This window comes from Chenopodium quinoa, unplaced genomic scaffold, assembly GCF_001683475.1.
Source record: "Chenopodium quinoa cultivar QQ74 unplaced genomic scaffold, ASM168347v1, whole genome shotgun sequence".
NCBI lineage: Eukaryota > Viridiplantae > Streptophyta > Magnoliopsida > Caryophyllales > Amaranthaceae > Chenopodium > Chenopodium quinoa.
In genome coordinates this window covers 1,962,122-1,982,903 of record NW_018742681.1, presented here as the reverse complement: position 1 = coordinate 1,982,903, position 20,782 = coordinate 1,962,122, and the positions used below count along the sequence as shown (strand labels likewise).

The 20,782-nt window shown below is 35.9% G+C and overlaps 3 protein-coding genes across 3 annotated transcripts; all 3 read right to left on the bottom strand.

Annotated features, from left to right (window-relative positions):
* Positions 1-1,186: 1,186 nt before the first annotated feature.
* On the bottom strand, positions 1,187-1,741 carry LOC110722476 (glutamic acid-rich protein-like). The gene has a single exon (XM_021901744.1). The coding sequence runs from the start codon at positions 1,739-1,741 to the stop codon at positions 1,187-1,189; it is 555 nt and encodes a 184-aa protein (XP_021757436.1).
* A 7,983-nt stretch (positions 1,742-9,724) lies between these two features.
* LOC110722474 (putative F-box protein At1g67623) lies at positions 9,725-10,795 on the bottom strand. Its single transcript, XM_021901743.1, has 3 exons — positions 10,671-10,795; positions 10,416-10,581; positions 9,725-10,162 (listed from the first exon to the last, which is right to left on the bottom strand). Exons 1-3 carry the CDS (start codon positions 10,793-10,795, stop codon positions 9,725-9,727), a joined length of 729 nt encoding a protein of 242 aa, XP_021757435.1.
* A 1,919-nt stretch (positions 10,796-12,714) lies between these two features.
* LOC110722473 (putative F-box protein At1g67623) lies at positions 12,715-13,275 on the bottom strand. The gene is made up of 2 exons (XM_021901742.1): positions 13,148-13,275; positions 12,715-13,045 (listed from the first exon to the last, which is right to left on the bottom strand). Exons 1-2 carry the CDS (start codon positions 13,273-13,275, stop codon positions 12,715-12,717), a joined length of 459 nt encoding a protein of 152 aa, XP_021757434.1.
* Positions 13,276-20,782: the final 7,507 nt, after the last annotated feature.

Below are 20,782 nucleotides of genomic sequence, written 5' to 3'. Positions count from 1 at the left end.
AAGGAAGTTAAATTTGATGCAAAAAGAGTTTGACACATAAATAGACTTCAAAGTGACGGTTCACGGGAGTGGATGTAGTGGGTTGGGAGTTGTGATGATGATGGTGGATAATTGAATTAGTGGGGGAGACTTATAAACCGGCGAGGATTTCTTGGAAACTGCCAATTAGAAGTTAATTAGAAGTTCCGCATGCATATATTAATTTATCTTACATATCTTACGTAATAAGTGTACTACTATCCCAATATTTCTAGATGGACAGGGTAAGTTACTAATAATTAAGTACTAGTCAAGTTACTAATCACTAATTAGTAGTCAAATTACTAATAACTAAGTCGTCATAGTACACTAGAATCTTACTGATTTGTTATTCAGGACATAGTGATATTTACAATGAACTGAGAGCACTGTTGGGAACTCTTCAACTAATGGCACTGAAAAGGGTTCAATACCATTTTATGCCGTAACACATACATGTACCAACAGTAGAGTTGTCTTAGTCCTTAAATTATGTCTTTAGATCGATGTTGGTGGTTAAACCATTATACAAATCAAACGTGTCAAGTTTGAAGTAGGCCTTGTTTGTTTTGTAATCCAGGGTACCACTAGGTAAACTTCGGTATACCGTTGAAGAAACGATGGTACACTGGAACCTATAGAATGAACCACTGAATACGGAAATGGATTGTTAATAACCAGGGTGGTAATACCTGCGTCGTAGCAGGAGGACGTTTACATCACCCAACTAGTGAAGTTACTAATAACTAATGACTAGTCAAGTTACTAATAACTAAGTCGTCGTAGTACAGTAGAATCTAAGTGATTTGTAATTCAGGACGGGTGGATATTTACGACGAACGTAAAGCATACTTGGGAACTCTTCAACAGCAATGACCGGGTTCAGTACCAATTTTTGCCGTAACACCTACATGTACCAACAGTAGACTTCTCATAGTGACTAAATCATGGAAATTGTCTTCAAACTCCCCCTAATCACCTACTAAACTTAACCTGAATTTAAACTTAAAAGGAATTGTGTAGATTACATAACTAAATATAAACAAACCAAGCTAATCCCAAGGATCATTTTTGGGGGGAGGACTGCGCCGCCTGTAAGCATCTGAATTGACCCAGAATCATCTTCTTCATCATCTTCAGCAGCTTCACCCTCGTCCTCATCCCCATGTTAATCATCTTCATCTTCATCTTCTGCCGCTTCCTCATCCTCATCAACTTCATCTTCTGCATCTTCCTCATTCTCATCATCTTCAGCGTCGTAGTCCTCAACATCTTCATCGTCGTAGTCCTCGTCCTCATCATCTTCATCCTCATCATCAGCATTCCCTTCTTGATTCTGGTCATCATCAGCATTACCAGCATCAGCACCACAAATAGCCACATCACCACCCCTGTCCTCCTCGATAATCCTCTCATCAGGTTGGTCATTTCCAACCGCATAACCTGGCGTGGAACGAATTGCGTGGATTTCACTCTGAAGGCGTGCAATTCGCTGTTTCCGGAGCTGGTGCAAACGGCCCGACAAAACCCTCGCTTCTTCTAGCTTTGCCGTATGTAATGTTGTCATCTTATCCATTTCTTCTAACCTTATCTTCTCCTGTGCATTGATTTCGTCCAACTCTGAGTACAACTTTGCAAGACGCCCTTTTACCTCAGTCACGTCCCGGTAACCCATGGTAGCTTCTTCGACAACCTTGAGACAAAATTGAGAGGGTAAATCCATGTTTCTGAATTGGTACGAAACAGGGGGGTTTTGGTACCATCCTGACTAAAGTGGTACAATGTGCTCATCCATTACTTGTACCACAAAAATCGCCCAAATAAATTTACAGAAATTATAAACCCGAAATTAATGGTTTATAAATTCGGTAGAAAGGAAAAACAGATAATTCTGTACCACTGTGAGTAAAGTAGTACAATTTCATCATCAATTTCATGTACCACCTTGAACATTGTCGCTGCATCTTTACTACAGTGGTACAAAAAACCCCAACAATACTCCGTAAAAATTCATAAACCCGAAATTATTAGTTTCAATCCCTCCGCTTTTTTAAGTCTAAATAGGAAATACAAATAAATCAGTCCCTTCCCCCTCCACCCCATTGTTGTCGTAATAAAGCAGGAAAGACTCACCCCATTAATGGCGACATGAGGAACAACAACACAAAAACAAGTGGGTACCAGACACAATATAGCAAATGCAGAATCATGATCATGATCACATGTTCACCACACTCCACACTACAACAAGAAACCATTACTGATAAGAAGGAAAACATTGGAGTTAACCACATGCAGAACGAAATCAAAAAAACCAGCAAAAAGGAAACTACCAACAAAACCACTAAGTAAACAAATAACACATTACTACAGAGAAAAAGCAGGAAACATAATTAAAGAGTCCTAAACCAGTAAACGGCGAAATGCATAGGAACATACCTTGGAGCGGAATTCACTTGACGAGGTTTTTTTAGGTTTTCTAGACGGCTTTAAAGGGGAATGAACAGGTGTTTTACTCTTACAACGAAGTATTGAAGTAAAATGAATACGGTGATGAACTATGGAATTAATGCTCCCAATTCTCGAGGGGAGGTAATGATGGTGTTTCATTTAAGAATTTTAATTATCCAATTTTCCTGTTATTTTTTTTTATTTAATTTCTTTATTTTTTAATTAGGAAACCTTACCAATTTCTAATTGTATCAATAATTTGTGGTAGTTATGTGTAATCCCCAATGTTCAAATCCAAACATCAATGATCATAATGAAAATCGCAATTAAACATTACATCTAGGATTATTATGAAAGTCGTAGTTAAACATTCAATTGTAATTCATTGTCTAGGATCATTAGGTTTCCTACAAAAGGGGATTCAGTTGATTTTATTTCATACGGCAAGGATCATTACGCTTGTTACAGAGGGGGATTAAGTTGATTTTGGTAATTTGTGATATTTATTTAATATGTTATTTTGACATGTTAGACCTTTACACTGGAATACGGTTCGATGCAGAGCGGTTACGGTTTGAAACAAATACGTCGTCATCATTTTTTTTTCGTACTATTATTTTTTCACCAGGTTTCCTTTATTTTGTTGTAAATTTTTTTACAAAAAACGCTATAATTATAAAGAAATAAAATATTTTATTTCAACAACCAAATTGTTGGTGTAACATCAATCAACTAGGTATTACCCATACGCTATCAACCATTGCACAATAAGAACTTTTTAGCGAATAATAAAAATGGGAAAAAGGATTCCCCAAAAATAGTACAAGTGCAACCATTACGTAAATTAAAATAACAAGGGAAATGATTTAATAATTAATTGTTATAAAATTTTTTGAGGAGCATTGTAATTTTGAACTAGTCCAATGAATTGCTCCAATAATATGGTCTTAAATCTTGAGTATGGTTGAGTTTAGGGTGTTTCTCCTTTAAAATTGTTCTTCTGATTGAGTATTGGTTTCAACGAATTTACGGTTCGGGGCCCGTTCCGATTTCAACATAAGTTTTCGGGCTACGATCGAATAACAACCTTCACAGATTAACTTACATATTATCTTACAAAAATAAATACCAGGTTCAACTATACTTGTACATTTAATTATTATCCGACTCAAATTACCGTCGTATTGTAGTGACAATTATTTATAAACCTCATAAACGCAAATTGATAACCCCGAATATATATACAAGGTGAATTATTGAATTTTTCTAAGCTCCGTCGAAGAATTATTATTCCGTCACAATTGCATTACATTACCAACTTTGCAAATACGATTTACGAATGGGTGCATGGGACACTTGAAACTATGAGTGTGGTAAAAGGACATGAATAAACTATGGTAATTCACCTTCATTCACGTGACACTTTTTTCTGACAATGAAATTTACACACTTCCTACTTTCCTAGTGATTCAAATATTATTGACAATGACAACTCAATGCCAAAGTGTCTGAGACATTTGCAAGCAAGTCATTAGGACTGCTGTTGGCCAATTTTCTCTGCACAACAGTGACGGATGAGCTCACTACCCTTCTGTGCAAAGAAGTAGACAACCGTGATAAATTTGGCTTCGTTTGTCGAGAATTGATAATTATGTAAAACACAATAAACGAAGCAATTTTCGTTGAAAAGCCACATTTTAGAAAAGCCACATGTATTCCATCATTACTGCATAGAAAAGACAAGTGGGTAATCCATTTATTAATCCTCCCATTGAATTGTCAAATCAAACCTTTTCACTAACTTCACCCTTTCAACTTCACACTCCTACTCAACCCCATTTATTACTTACACCCAATTACTTATACGGAGTTAAACCCAATTTCTTTCTCACTCTTCACTTTATAATATATGATCCGTGAAAAAACGTACTCGTATGATTTAATTTATCTCACTTAGTCATATTTATAATAAACATCGCAACTCTTCACATATACTCGTATGTATGACCTCATGGGACCGGATTATTATTAGTAGTAAACTAATCGCATTAGTCCACAAATCACAGTTCGTTTGTAGCAAAACATTATGATTACCTAAAATAACCGATTACAAATAATCTCCATATTTGTCCTAAAGCATTATGATTACCTAAAACATTATGTTTTCCTATACAGTTGGGTGATTTTTGTACCACTTTAGATACGAACATACGAAATTGTTCAGGATGGATATAAACTTGTACCACTTTTGTAAAAGTGGTACAAAACCCCCCTGTTTTGTACCTCTCGAAACATTACATGGTCTGACCCATTCAATTTTGTCGTATTTTATCACAGTGGTACAAAACATCCCCGAAATATGATGTGACCCTTTTAATTTTGTCCGTGCTTAAGAACGGAACGTACGACATTTTTCAAGGTGGGACATTAGTTGGAAATTTAATACCACTGTAATCTAGTGGTACAAGATCTATTGCACATTTAACAACTACGATAACATTTGTACCACTGTAATTTGGTCGGTACAATACCTCTTATGATGAGAAACAAATGTAAGGCTACATCCAATGTAAGTCTACATCCATCTACAAACACAACAATATGACATGGGACTATGGGAGGTTACTGTACTTCTCTAAGATTTAGCAGTTATGATGAATATGTTCTGCTTAAGAAGTATCCGTATTTATATATAATCAAATACCAATAACAATAACAATGCATGTACTATGTTGTCAAAGTGAGTTAATTATGTGTGCACATCTTGGACCTATTTTAAAACCAAACATGAATACAATTAAAGTATCATAACATTCCTCAATCTATGTTGACTAAAATGATTGAATCCTAAAGTAATACTCAATACATTCTGAATTAATGTTTCATAAGCCCTTGTCAAGGATGGTGTTATCGGTTTTCGGCTTATTTCAATTTTCTGTAGCAGCGTATCTCGAGGGAATTTTAAGGTGGCTTACAGCGTCATTATCCTGAAACAACCTAAGGATTTAGTTATAGAGCAGAAGATTTTATAGTTTGGCTCTCCATCAGATGACTGAATCCCCTTTGACAACCGTCCCAATTGATCAAAATTACGGATAGTAAGGCCAGATAAGGGTATCATATCTCCCTCAAGTTTCGATAACCAATTGTCGCCTAATCGAAACTTGAGGGAGATATAATACTCTTATCTTCACCGTTTTGATAGTCAGCGGGCCGTAAAATTCACAAAAGCATACCTGAAACTACCTCTCAAAGGAAGTAAAAACCAACAAATAAATAAAGAGAATGGATTGCAAAGTGCCGAACCGGGATGTTACAGTTCGTCAGAGAAGTGCAATCGCGAAACGGGTATCTCTCGAGGGATTTCTTAAGGTGGCGTACAACATCAATACGGAGAAATAACCAACCATAATTGAGGTAGTGAAGGAGGTTTTACAAAGGGAGAAATGGGAAAGTTTAAGGAGAGAATTTAGAAATAATTCAGGAACTAAACAAAGAGAATTAAGATTTGACAGGCAATGGACTCTTTCGGGTGGCATTGCTAAAAAGAATGAGGCTTTGAGCTAGAGATATGATGGATTTAGAAAACGGTGAAGGGGGGTCATCCTTAAATATTGTATGAGGTGACGGTTTAAGAGGAGTGAGAAGGTGAAAAAGTGGAGTGAAGAGTTGTGATTTGACAATTCAATGGGTGAAGGCAATAAGTACCGCTAATTCCCTGTACTTGGCAATAATGACATGTGCATGTGTTTGGCAATAGGGACGCGGAAAGGTTTATAAAAGAGGTAGTTTCCACAAAAGAGTATTTCAAAACTTGATTTAATCAGTATCGAAAGATATATTCATCAAATCCTTATTTACTGCCATATTTGAAAATCAGACAGGTTTTATAGAAAATATAAGAAGATATCTTCATCAATTATTTTGTTCCAATTTATTACTGTATTTGCTGCCATTTTTCTATCCTGATATTCATCAAATATTATGCCAATATTAAGTGAATCAAAGGGTAACACCATGTTACGAGAGTGGTGCAAAACGGGTGGGTTTTGTACCACCGTCAGTAAAGTGGTAGAAGTTCATATCCTCCCTGACGTATCTTCGTGTCTCTAGTGGTACAAAAATCACCTAAATGTATTGGTATACATAGTGTTTTCGGACAAATATGGAGATCAATTGTAATCGGTTATTTTAGGTAATCATAATGTTTAGCTAGAAACCAACTGTGATATGTGAACTAATGCGATATGTTTACTGCTAATAACAATCTGGTCCTATGACGTCAAACATACGAGTATATGTGAATATTTGCGATGTTTATTACAAATATGACTAAGTGACATAAATGAAAACATACATTTCGTTACTTATCATACATTATAAAGTGAAGATAGGGAAAGAAATTGGGTTTAATTAATACTAGAAGGTGACGGTTTTGGAGGTGTGTCAAGTTGAAAGGAAAAGGTTTGAATTGACTTGGCAATTCAATGGGAGATTAATGCATGAATTTCAATACAGATGAGGACAGGGAAACGAGGAAGAAATAATAATGCATGTGCTACTTCACTATTGTTACCTATTTATTAGAGAATGTTAACGAAATACACTATTCCAATACTTATTGTAAATATTTTATAGGGTAATTTCCTAACACCGTGTTTGTAAATGATGTCTATTATTAGTAACTGATCCAGTGGGTCAACGTATTGAACAACTTAACTTAGGTTGAGGGTGTTTCTCCATTAAAATTGTTATTATGATTCAGTATTGGTTTCAACCAATTTACGGTTCGATAACCATTCCGATTTCAACATAAGGTCTCGGGCTACGATCAAATAACAACGTTTACATATTAACACGAAGTATCTTACATATGAATTACCGACTTCCAATTAAATTTGTACATTTTATTAGCGGCTAAAAATAGATTATAATGCCAGTTATTTATAAACCTCATAAACGCAAATTTGTAACCCCAAAAATATATACAAGGCGAATTCTCCAGGATTCTTTCCGTCAAAGACTATTATTCCGTCACAATTGCATTGCACTACCAACATTGCAGACAGGATTTACGAATGGGTGTAAGAGATATTTGAAATTATGATTGTGGTAAAAGCCTAAAAGGACGTCCATGGTAATGGCGATAATTTTTTAGACAATGGCTATGCAATGACAACTTGCATCTTGTTGAAAATGACTTCATTTATAGTGGATCAGATATTGTTGACAATGACAATATAAACACACATTGTCGGAAATATAGAAAAAGAAGTCCTTTGTCTGGGAAAACAATTTCCGCTGCCAAAATATTTCCTCTGACAATGATAATCATGGCACTTCAGTGAGTATAGTACTGTCATTAAATTACCGTCATTAAATGCGAAGTCAGTTTAAAAGGAAGTTTTCCAAAAAACATATTCACGAGATCTTTCCAAAATATATTTTCAACAGATATTTTAAAACCTATTTAAGAGAATGTTAGGAAATTACGCTATAAAATATTTATAGTAAGTATTGGAACAGTGTATTTCGTTAACACCGTGTTGGTAAATGATGTCATATATTAGTAAATGATCCGGCTAATAAACAGTCAGTGGGTCAAAGTATCGAACGACTTTTCTTAGGTTGAGGGTGTTTCTCCATTAAAATTGTTATTATCATTGAGTATTGGTTTCAACCAATTTACGGTTCGATAACCATTCCGATTTCAACATAAGGTCTCGGGCTACGATCGAATAACAACGTTTACATATTAACACGAAGTATCTTACAAAAAAATTACCGTCTTTCAATTAAATTTGTACATTTTATTATTGGCTCAAAATAGATTATAGTGCCAGTTATTTATAAACCTCGTAAACGCATATTATAGTGTCAGTTATTTATAATTAAACCTCATAGATTATAGTGCCAGTTATTTATAAACAAATTCTTCGAAAAACATTTCCAAAGTATAAACACCAGAATACATTTTTTACCCACTAGGGCAAGTAATCAAGTATGATAAACAAATAATTCACTTCCTCCCTCCTCCACTTATTTCTGAAGCGTAGACCAAAATTGAAACGGTAACACCATGTTTCGAGAGTGGTACAAAATGGAGCCATTTTATATCACCGTAATATAGTGGTACATTTAAAATCCCCCCTGAATGTATAGGTAAACATAAAGTTGTTAGGTAAACATAATGTTTTAGGTAAATCACCTAGATGTATAGGTAAACTTAAGGTTTTAGGTAATCATAATGGTATAGGAAAAATATGGAGATTAATTGTAAACGCTTATTTTAGCTAATCATAATGTTTTGGTAGAAACCAATTGTGATTTGTGCTGGAGGAGGTCCTGGAGAACGGAATGAGGTTGGTGGTGGTCATGATCCTTTGGAATGCGTAATTAAATATAAGAATCGCTACAAAAATGCCCTGGTATTGCGTTTAACTTGCGTATGTGTGTTTGTCTCTTTATTCGTGGAATAATAATATGTGTGTGACTAATATAGTGCTTGTACTGTTTTCCTTGTGCGTAGCCTCTTCCTAGAAGTTGGAAGTCTGTTGCGGCTGGTTTTTCGGCTCCTGTTCGTGTTCGACGTGGACCGGATGGGCCATCGTGGAGTGTGGGAATGCTGGGTTCTAATCTTAGTGACGGTCGTGGTCTGTTCTTTTATTCTGGTTGGGAGAACTTTGTGGCGGACAATGATGTTGAGCATGGTGATACTCTTAGTGTCCGTTATGTTGGTCAGGGGGTTTTCCAAACTACTGTGTTACCAGATTTTGATGATGGTGATGATGGTAACTAAGATATCATTTGTGTTTTGAAACCTTGTGTCGTTTATGTCTGAAGTAGCTGTTGAATTTCTGATAACATTGCTTTAACTGTATAATTTTGGTATTGTGCTGAATAGAAACAATTTGGTATTGTTCGCTTAATTATGCAGTGTCTTTTGGACAGTTTCTGCGTATTGAATAACAGTGTTGGGATTTTCAACATTATTCTATTGTTAATTATGCAGTGTCTTAAATATACTGCATTTGATTTGTTTTCTTTAGTACGCGGCTATTGCTAGAGTGCTAGGCAAATAAAGCTTATGCCGGGTAACTTACGGTGTACATTTTCATCTTATGTCGGGTGAGAGAGAACAAATGTTTTATATTCAGCATAGGGTCTATATATATATTCATGAGCATTTGCACATTATATATACTTAGAGGAATCATAATCCACCAGTTTGAAAAAGAGAGTTCATTAACACAGATCATATGTACACAAAACCGGTGAGATGACCAACTAGTATTTCATAAAATACGCATATTTCCCTGACGCATTTACAAGTCATACAAGTTACTGTGCTTTCCGCATCCGCGTCATAGTGAAGATCCCACTGGTTTAAGTTCTTCTCGTGCTCTAGTTTATGTTTGCAGAATATCTTCGGCTTTGGCAAATAATGTAAAATCATATGATTGCGCATCATATTATATCTCGCCATATCACGTAACTTCCTTCTACACTGGACTATCCCCACGGATCCGATGCTGTTGATAGTCTTCTTCAAAAGCTTAACACCACGTTCTTCTTCTCCGGTGTATATGTATATCAGGCTTAGTACATATGCTGCCGTCGGATTGTGCAACTCATTTGCTCTTGACAACATCGTCAATCCTTCGTCCAACACCATGGTGTTGAAGTATTGTCGCTACATTAAAGAGAAATAATAAAACACTGACTATAAGTCCGCAACATAAATTCTAACAATTACAATTCGAAAACTACCACTGCTGTTGTGGTGATACATATTATTTAGAAAAAGGATGATAAAATTATACCACTTTAGTATTGGTGGTACATTTGATTTATAAAACTGCCACTTTGGAAAACAAAACCGTTTCACATAGTGAGTAACAGAAATTTACTGATAAACTTCCCAATAATTGAGAAAGGAGACGTACAAATCCAAACTCAAGAAGAGCTTCAGGATGTTCATTCTCCACGCACTTGACGAAGAACTTCTCCGCTGCTTCTTGGTGTGGCGTTAACTGTTGTGCTTTAACCCAGGGGAGGTGAATTTGTTGAATGACCCCCTTTTCTTCGGATATCCGTCGCAAGGTTTTACAACTGTTATCAAGTGATACGGCAGAAATTAGATTATTACATTCGCTGTGTATATGATGAGAACAGAGTACACGTTGCAAGTACAAACCTACCTTAATTTGCACCGAAATAGATCAGCAAGAGATGACTTAGCAACGCAACTTAGAATGGTCGCCAACACTTCTGGCGGAAGGATGTCAACCATAGAGGTTGTAGCGGTATTCGCTTCTACATCCATTTTTTTTTTTTTTTTAGATAGGTAGATCCGAGATCGCTTTGTTCATACAGACGGGAGTGAATTTTTTCCGAACACTGTTTGACATAAAAAAGTAGATTTATCAGTGACGGTTCACCTTCATGCCTGGGATTGGATGTAGCGGACTTGGGAGTTGTGATGATGATGGTTGAAAATATAAATAGTGGGGGAGATTTATAATGTCAGTCTTTGGGAATTAATAGGTAAATTTTTTTTTTTTCAGGGATTTATCAATAATCAATAACTATATACTACGGAGTAAAAGACACACCAGCAATGACACGTGTCGATTTCTGGTGTGTTCTTAGTATATTTTTTTAATAATTAAATACTAAATTTTATTTAATGAAATTATTTTATAAAAAAAAGTTTGATTTTGTCAACTCTATAGATGAGCAATAATAATTACCATTTTTATGTTGACACTCAATATTTCATGTTACTTCAATTTTGTTCAAGATATTAAACAATTTTTTTATTTTATGCTATAAATAAACTAATTTGTCAAAAGTATATAAAATAACGTACCGTTGGTGGCACGGGACCAAACCTAGTTGTTATGTATAGTTATACATTATTGATTGATAAGTATTATAATCATAAATTAGTCCAGAAATAAGTGTGTGATAGGTTGATTTGGTATTTACATTTTTAAATTGTAGCATCTAATACAGAAATGAAACAAAAATTTGGCAAGAAAATCTGAGCATTCTTTTTTGTGTTTGTTTTAAACCAGGTCACAGATTATTTTAAGAATATAAGATTATTTTAAAAAATCTGACCATTTTTGTGACATAAAATATGTACAAAACATAATATTATTTTGGTACATGATTTGTTACCTTAACTAATAGTTTTTTTAAAGGAAAAAAGTCACAATAACACGGCAGAGATGACACGTGCCGTTGCTTGTGTGTCTTTTAGTATAGAGTTACTGATACAAATTCGTTTTGTGCTCCAAGCATTAACCCAAAAATATCAAATGATTCTGGTCATACATTCGAGTAACTAAACGTATTAGAATTAGTTAACTATATTTCTTGTCAGCCGAAATGTCCATCAAAATCGTTTTTTCTAAACTCTGATCAGATGGCAATGAACAGCTACAAAAAGGAAATGGATTGTTAATAACCAGGGTGGAAAATTGCCACCGTCGTAAAATAACGTTTACATCACCCACCCACCCAACTTACTAGAAATAATTTCTAGTGAAGTTACTAATTAATAAGTAGTACACTACAAACTTAGTGATTTGTAATTTAGGATTTTGGATATTTACGATCACCGTAGAGCATTGTTAAAAACCTTCGACGGCAATGAGCGGGTTCATTCAACACCTACATGTACCAACAGTATAGTTTTCTAAGTGACTAAATATTAGTCATTCAATTTTGACTTATAATCGAAGAAGGTTGTTAAACTTTTTTGCCAATCAAACGTGTCAAGATTGCGGTACGCCTTGTTATGTGATCCAGGGTACCACTAAGACAACAGCTGTACCCTCATAATTAAAATACAATTGAAAATCCTGAATGAACAATTGTAAAAGAAAGTAAATTACAAACAACCAGGGTGGTACAAATACTAGAGTCGTAGGAGAACGTTTACATCACCTAACTAGTGTGGAACAAGTACTAGGGTGGTACAGATATGCGTCGCACACGACCGGTGAGTCGGCTTTGCAGTAGAAAATAAAATACGCTTATCTCCCTAAGGCATTTACAAGTCATACAGGTTATTGTACTTTCCGAATCCTCGTCATAAAGGCGATCCCATGGGTTTAAGTTCTTCTCGTGCTGTAATTTTTGTTTGCAGAATATGTTCGGCTTTGGATCATAATGTAAAATCATATGATTGCGCATCCAATTATCACTCGCCAACTCACATAACCTATGTCTGCACTAGACTATCCCTCCAGATCCGATGCGGTTGATAGTCTTCTCCAAAAGGCTTACACCACTTTCTTCTTGTCCAGTGTATATGTATATGAGGCTTAGTACATAGTCTGCCATCGAATTGTGCAACTCAGTTGCTCTTACCAACGTCGTCAGTCCATCGTTGACCAATAATCCATACTCAAGCAGAGCTTCGGGATGTTCATTCTGCACGCACTTTTTCCAGAACCTATTCGCCTTATTTCGGCTTATACCTGACATCCGTGCTTTAACCCAGGGGAGGTGAATTTGTTGAACGACCCCCTTTTCTTCGGCTATCAATCGTAGGGTTTTACAACTTTTATCAAGTTATACGGCAGAAATTAGATTACTACAGTCTATGTGTATAGGATGAGAAACAGAGAACATAACAGAGTACATTTTCCAAGTATAAGCGTACCTTAATTTGCGCCGAAATAAATCAGCAGGAGATGACCTAGCAACGCAACTTAGAATGTTCGCCAACACATCTGGCGGCAGGATGTCAACAATAGAAGGTGAGAATTTTCTTTTCGCTTCTACATCCATTTTTAATTTTTTACAGAGGGAGATCGCTTTGTTCGAATAGAAGGAAGTTAAGCTTTTTGCAAAAACTGTTTGACATATAAATAGACTTCCACGAGACGGTTTTCCTTCATGCATGGGGTCGGATGTAGTGGGTTGGGAGTTTTGATGATGATGGCGGTTCATTGAATTATTGGGGGATATTCAAATATCCGGCGAGAATTTATTGGAAACTGCCAATCAGAAGTTACCCATGCACATAATAATTAATGGTTCAATTATTAACCGATAAACGTACCAATAATCCAAGATTTGTAGATGGACAGGGTAGGTTATTAATATATCTAACACATCATTCAAACGGAATAATTTGTCCTATGACAAATTATAAAATTCAATGACAAGATCGCAAATATTGAAAAGGGGAAATATTTTGCTCGAACCATTAACATAAAGAATCAAATGATTCTGATGATACATTACACTGATTAAACTTATTACAATTAGTTTACTATATTTCAATTAGAGTTATTAAATTAAATACATCAGATTGTTACATTTTTTGTAAATAAAATGTTTGCATCATGTAAGTAGTCTGCATGGGGAGTGGAAGTGATGGGTTGGGAGAAGTGATAATGATGATGAACAGGTAATAAATGTGAATGTTAAGCACATATATTTAGGAATCCGGCGCGAAAACTCTTGGAAATTTCCATTTCTCACTTACGCATGCATATAATAATTAATGGTACATGTTTACGTTTTTCAATGTACCACTAAGATATGCTTAATCCTTGTGCGAAATTCTATTTGTATTGTAAGAGTAGAATTTGCAATGTTATGTAACTATGGGACAATGAAAACTGAATAATGTCCTAATTGGGACACATAAACCTTTGTTTACTATTCACGTTGTAATCGCAACCCAATCCTGTAACTATAGTTCTCTTCAGTGACATAATAATAATGGTGGTACCAATACCTGGGTCGTACAAGGCCGTCGACATCACCCGACTGGTTATTTGTAACTCAACGTAGGTTGTGACGCCATTTTACCAATTGAAACGAAAAATGTACCACTGTCGTGGACTTTAATGTTTTTAAAACATCACTGGGTATGAACACGACCACACCAATTAAACTAACGTACCACGTTACAAAACTAATTTAACTACGACAATCATAATAACACGAAACTAGTCATCCTCATCATCGTCCTCCTCTTCGTCGTCGTCCTCATCATTTTCATCCTCATCCTCAACAATGCCCTCCTGGTTCTGGTCTCCCATCTCCTCATCACCATTACCATCACGAGCACCACAAACAGCCACAGCAGTACCCATGTCCTCCTCGAAAGTCCTCTGAACAGGTGGCTCATTCCCAACATTAGTGTCAATTCCGGCAATTCCTGGCGATGGACGGCAAGCAACAATTTCACTCTGAACGCGTGCAATACGCTGATCCAAAAGCTGGCTCAAACGGGCCCATAATACCCTCGCTTCTTCCAGCTTTGCCATATGTACTGCTTTAACCTTTTTTGCTTCTTCCAGCTTAGCCGCATGTACTGCTTTAACCTGCTCTGCTTCTTCTACCAATTACTTCCCCTGCCCAGCGAGTTCGGACATCTCTGAGTACAACTTGTCAAGTTGCCCTTCTAATTCAGTCACTTCCCAGTCACTCATGGTAGCTTCTTTGACAACCAAAGACAATAGAAAGGGTCAAACCATGTCTGGAAAGCAGTACATAACATGGGGTTTTTGCACTATCATAACTAATGTGGTACATATACTCTTCATTTGTAGTACCACTATAGTGGTGTAAAAATTGGGCAAAAAGATAAACCAAATCATGGTGTTAAAATTGGGCAAAAGGGACAAAATTGAAATGGTAATTCCATGTTTCTAAAGTGGTATAAAGCAGCACCACTATGATTAAAATAGTACAATTTCATGTACCATCCACAACAGTGCCGTTGCGTGACAGTGGTACAAAAAACCCCAACATAAATTGTAACAATCCATAAACACAAATAATTGGTTAAAGTTTTGGGCAAAAAGGAAAACACTACAATTCACATCAACTGGGTTTAATCCGAACTAAGAGGTACAAAAATCCCACACAGAAAAGTGGGAAAAAGGGATAAGCAAATAATTCTCATCCCCTTTCCCACCCCACCCGATTGTTGTCGTAATAAAGCCGGAAACACTCACCCCATTAATGGCGACATGAGGAAAAAGAACACAAAAAGCAGGAAACAATCACACCATTTATGGCGATATTACGAAAAAAAAAACACAAATCCATGAAAATACCTGACACAACGGAAAGATTAAGAAAAACGACACAAAAACAACGGAACATTAAAGATATAAACAAAACCATGAAAAGGTAAAATACCCCAGAAAACACGAAGGGCGAAAAATATAACAAGAATACAGTGTTACAGTGTGGAGAGTGGAGATCCAAAGAAAAAACAGGGAACATAAGTAAAGAGTCTGACGCCAGTACACGACGAATTAAATTGGAACATACCTTGTAGCAGAATTCAATTGGCGATTTTTTTTTTTTGGTCGAATAATTTTTTTTTTTATTTTTTTAAGTTTCTAAGAAGGTTTTGAAGAGGAATGAACAGGTGTTTTTACCGATAGGACGAAATATGGAAGTTACGTGAAGGCGGTGGTGATGAACTATGGAATTAATCGTTCCAATTCTCGAGGGTTGGTAATTATGGCATTTCATTTTACAATTTTAACTATCCTATTTTCTCGTTGGTTTTAACCTTTTTACTGTTTTGTTTGTGGTAGTCATGTGTAATCCCCGGAAGTGCTTAACTGCTGTTTGCAACACATTGTGCTAATTCATACAACAAATGTCATAATTAAAATCTAATTAGAACAATCATTGTTCAAGTTCAAAGAGGTAGGATGAGAATGAAAATTGCAATTAAACATTACATCGGGAATCATAATCAAAGTCATAATTAAACATACGACTAGGATCACTAGGGTTGTTACCAAAGGGGATTCAGTTGATTTTGGTTCCACAGACACATGACATTAGGCTTCCTCATGCCCTATTTGTTTGTGAAGCAAAATACTTCGTCGCCATTCCTCATGGCCGCACCCCAAACATCCATAACTGGCGTAACCTTTTTGTTCTCGTGAAACATAAAAATTTTGTTAGGACTCACACGCACCTCGTCACTCCAAGCTCGAAACAGGCCGTCCAGAGACTCATCCAACATGACTAGTACTTTCTTCTTCACCGAACGTGTTCGCGGCTCTCGGAGATAGACTAGCTTCTTACGAACATCCATGTTGGCCTCGGGTACCTACGTGTAAACAAAATTAAGAAACGCAATTTAAATAAGTTTGAACCACATACTTATACCATTATTATACAAATTTATCGAACCACAACTCAACAACATCAATCACTATAATTATACGATACATAACTGTAATTTTATGAATTACCAAGAAGAATTTAGCCGACATAAAAGATTATGTAATAAGGAAATTAACACATATTAACATCAGTTTAATATAACGACATTAAATGTTAACTTTGAAATACACTAGAGTGCAAAAATAGCTGGACCTGCCATCAACACCCCCATCACCTACCTAATTAATAGCCTAAGTAAGAGCCTAATAAACCAACCAATTTAACAAGTATAATTAAGAGTAATTAGTTTAACATGTGAGAATCGCTTTTGCTTCTTGCAGTGGTAGTTTCGTAAATAGAATGTACCACTTTGATAATGCTGGTACATTTTGACATGTTAAATGGATGATAAAAGTAAATCACTGTAGTCAAGGTGGCACATTTTATTTAGAACAGAGCTAGTCCAAACTACAGTAAATCACTACAGTTTTGCCACCTTAACAGCAACTTCAATTAAACCACAATAAAAATTACATAACAACCGCACTTTAACGAAATACTAAATTTTCAGAACATGACATTAAATTTTATCTTCATTTTACGAAAGGAAAAGGAACCGAACCTGGCTCCAAACCCACAGGACAGCCCCGTTCACAATCCCGGCCAACATTGGATTGTTATGCCAGGGAACGATGTCGTGAGCATTCCTGATAGTAATGTCTTCCGGGTGAGAGTCTACCCACCTAGCGTAGTCATAGTAAATTATCTTGAATGATTCATTGATCGTGAGTTTATACTCGAGGCCGGGGTCGTCGTCATTTAGGCTTCGAACCCTGAACGAGATCTTTGGAAAGAAGTTGCCGGGATTTGGAGGGGCAACCCTTGCTTGCTTAGCTACAGCCCCTCGGTTGGCAGCAGGCTGTACGGGCACTGGCTTAGCAGTGGCAGGTGCCATGACAACCACAGCATCAACATCATCATTTTCTATCTGAACGGGGTCGTCTCCTGGTATGTTAATCACTTGCTGAGGAGCAACACCTCTAGAGGCATTCATTGTCTGGGTCTGGTGTGTATCCTCAGAAACAATCTGGGGTAGTTTAGCAGCACGTCCTGCTTGTGTCGTTAGGTCAAGTACAGGATCTTCGATGATCGAAGCAACAAATCGTCGAGACTGACACACTCTACGGCCGGCTTTTCGCCCGCCGACCCTCACGCCACTAGCTACGACCTGCTCCAACGGGCTGTGACGGCCTGACATAGCCTTCCTTTTCCTAAGCGGTGGACAAGATTTGGAATGGACCGGACCGCGGTAAGGGTTTAGGTTTGAAGGGATGTAGGAACTCATATTGGTTGAATAACTGTGTATTGGTGGTAGCGGGTTCCAAGTTCTTTGCCAATTCTGTTTCGCTCGTTTCACTTTCACTGATAGGAATAAGAATATAGTCCTTGTGGGTGTGATATATAATTACTAGTAGATTAGGTCCCGCATGCACGGTAACTTTCAATAAATACTCTATAATTATTAACATTATATTTAATTAAAAAAAAAACTATTTAAGTTACTACTTTGTAAAATGAATTAATTATGAAAGAGTCTATTATTAGCAAAATATATAATTTAAAATACACATATATGTATATTTATATATTTTCACTAACTATTTTATATCATTTCTTCTTTTAACCAAATGAATATCTTACAACTATGTATACGTATCTAATTCGTAAATAGATTTACTTTTTACACACTATTAATCAATTAATTCCCTCTTACGCAGTACTTATTTTTCTTCTCAATAATCAACTGCTTAAAAAAATTCATATCTTTCCTAACAAGCTTTTCTAACATAATTAAATACACAAGTATTTTACAAAAAATTAATCCTTGTTGTAAAAATGTAAGAGTAGTATATAGCACTATGTATGTCACAAATTATGTTAAGAATTTGATTTTTATTTTATTAACTGTAACTTATGGTATCAATGTATATAGTGCTAGAATACATTTAACCTTCTTAATCTTATATTTATACATAATATTTGTTTTCTAAATATTTTTTTGTTAGTTTTAAACATCTGAGAATGACACGTGTCATTGCTAGTGTGCCATTTAGTATATAGTTACTGATGTTAAATTGACATATTAGACATCTGCATTGGAATACGGTTCGATGTAGAGCGGTTGCAGTTTGAGTTTACCTTTTTTTGCCAGTTGATACGATTACAAGTGAGAAACCGTGCGGTGACTTTATTGTACTTCTGGTTTCAGTGATTTACAGTAGACCCTGTAGTCAGGTTTAGCGCAAATGTGTTTATTTTTAGTATTATGTGATTAAAAAGACTCGTTTATGCATTGTGTATTTAGCAACATTACTTGACTAACATAGTCTACTACACTATTAATCCGTCCACTACACTTTAAATCTGTTACGGAATTATGTTGCAATTGTATACCCCATTATCATACTTCTTTGTAGTTAAAGCGTTATTTGCATAAATAATTACAACAAACTAAAGGACACATGGTGGATAAATAATAATACTAGTAAAAACAATGATGACGACGTGTAAATTCACCAAACCTAAAAGCTGTTAATGTCTTAGCTGTTGGTGCAGTGGTAGGTTCTTGACTTGTTGGTGTCACAACAATCAACTAACTACTGTATTACCCAAACGCTAACCATTGGGTGAATAGAATGTGTTTCCGAATGAGAAATATGGGAAAAAGGATTCCCAAATAATGGTACATGTGCAACCATTACGTGAATCTAAATAACGAAGTCAAGAACCTACCACTGCACCAACAGCTAAGAATACTGTATTACCCAAACGCTAACCATTACGTGAATCTAAATAACGAAGGGGTAATAGTGGGACAATCAAAAACACATTCAACCCCATCGTACTGAATATTATGTTCTAAAATAAACTAACAACCCGAAAATCAAATCCTCCAAAACCCTAAAAACTAAACCCTTCAAACCCTAATGGCTAAAACCTTACATAAGTTACATATGATCAAACTCGGGAATGTGGCAGTTGAAGTAGCCAACCGTTCAAGTATTCGTATCTACTTCAGCATCGGAAACCAAATGTTACTGTCCTTTTCTATTTGATCGTATTTTTTCAGTCATTGCTCCTTTGGATGATTATATTGTGCAAGTTGTTCGACGTACGGTATTAGATAATTGTTGATTCGTTCATATTTGAACTAAGCGCACCCTTGTTAGTGGGATAGTTACTTTTCCTCGTCGTCATCTACCATCGTTAGATTTATCTAGTCTACTAGATCGGAATATACATTTCATTTTCTCACAGTTCACTAGTGTGGTTCACTTTCTTTGACTAAAGGATCCATATTGGTAGAAAATTTGTTTGTAAAAAATGATACTTATAAGGCGTACTAAGGTCAGGCAACGATTTAACAATCATATGTTATTTAATATCCTGAGGAGCATTGTACTTTTTGTACTAATCTAATGAATTGCTCCAATAATATGGTCTTAACTTCAATTGTACGTGTACAGTTTATTATCCGACTCAAATTACCATCGTATTCTAGTGCCAGATATTTGTAAACCTCATGAACGCAACGGAAATTTTATAACCCCGAATATATATTCAAGGTTGGTTAATTGGTGAATTCTTCTTAGCTCTGTCGAATAATCATTATTCCGTCACAATTGCATTACATTACCAATATTGAAGATACGATTTACGCATGCGTGTATGAGATATTTGAACCTATGGCTGTGGTACAAGGACATCCATGGTAATTCACCATGGATACGACAACGCAATGACAACTGCATATTGTGGACAATGACTTAATTTATTTGTTGACAATGACAATACAAGGAGATAGTGTCGGAAATATCGGAGAAGAAGTCAGTCGTCTGCCAAAGCAATTTCCTCCGCCAAAATATTTCTCCTGCCAAACAAATTCAGCTTCCAATGAAGTGACATAAATGAAAGAATACAGTTGTCCTCTAATCATACTTTATACAGTGAAGAGAGAGAAAGAAATTGGGTTTAAGTTACGAAGGTGACGGCTATGAGGTGAAAAGGTTTGATTTTGACAATTGAATGGGTTGATTAATAAGTAGTCCAATAGAAATGCATGCATAGCAATAAAGAGAGAGAA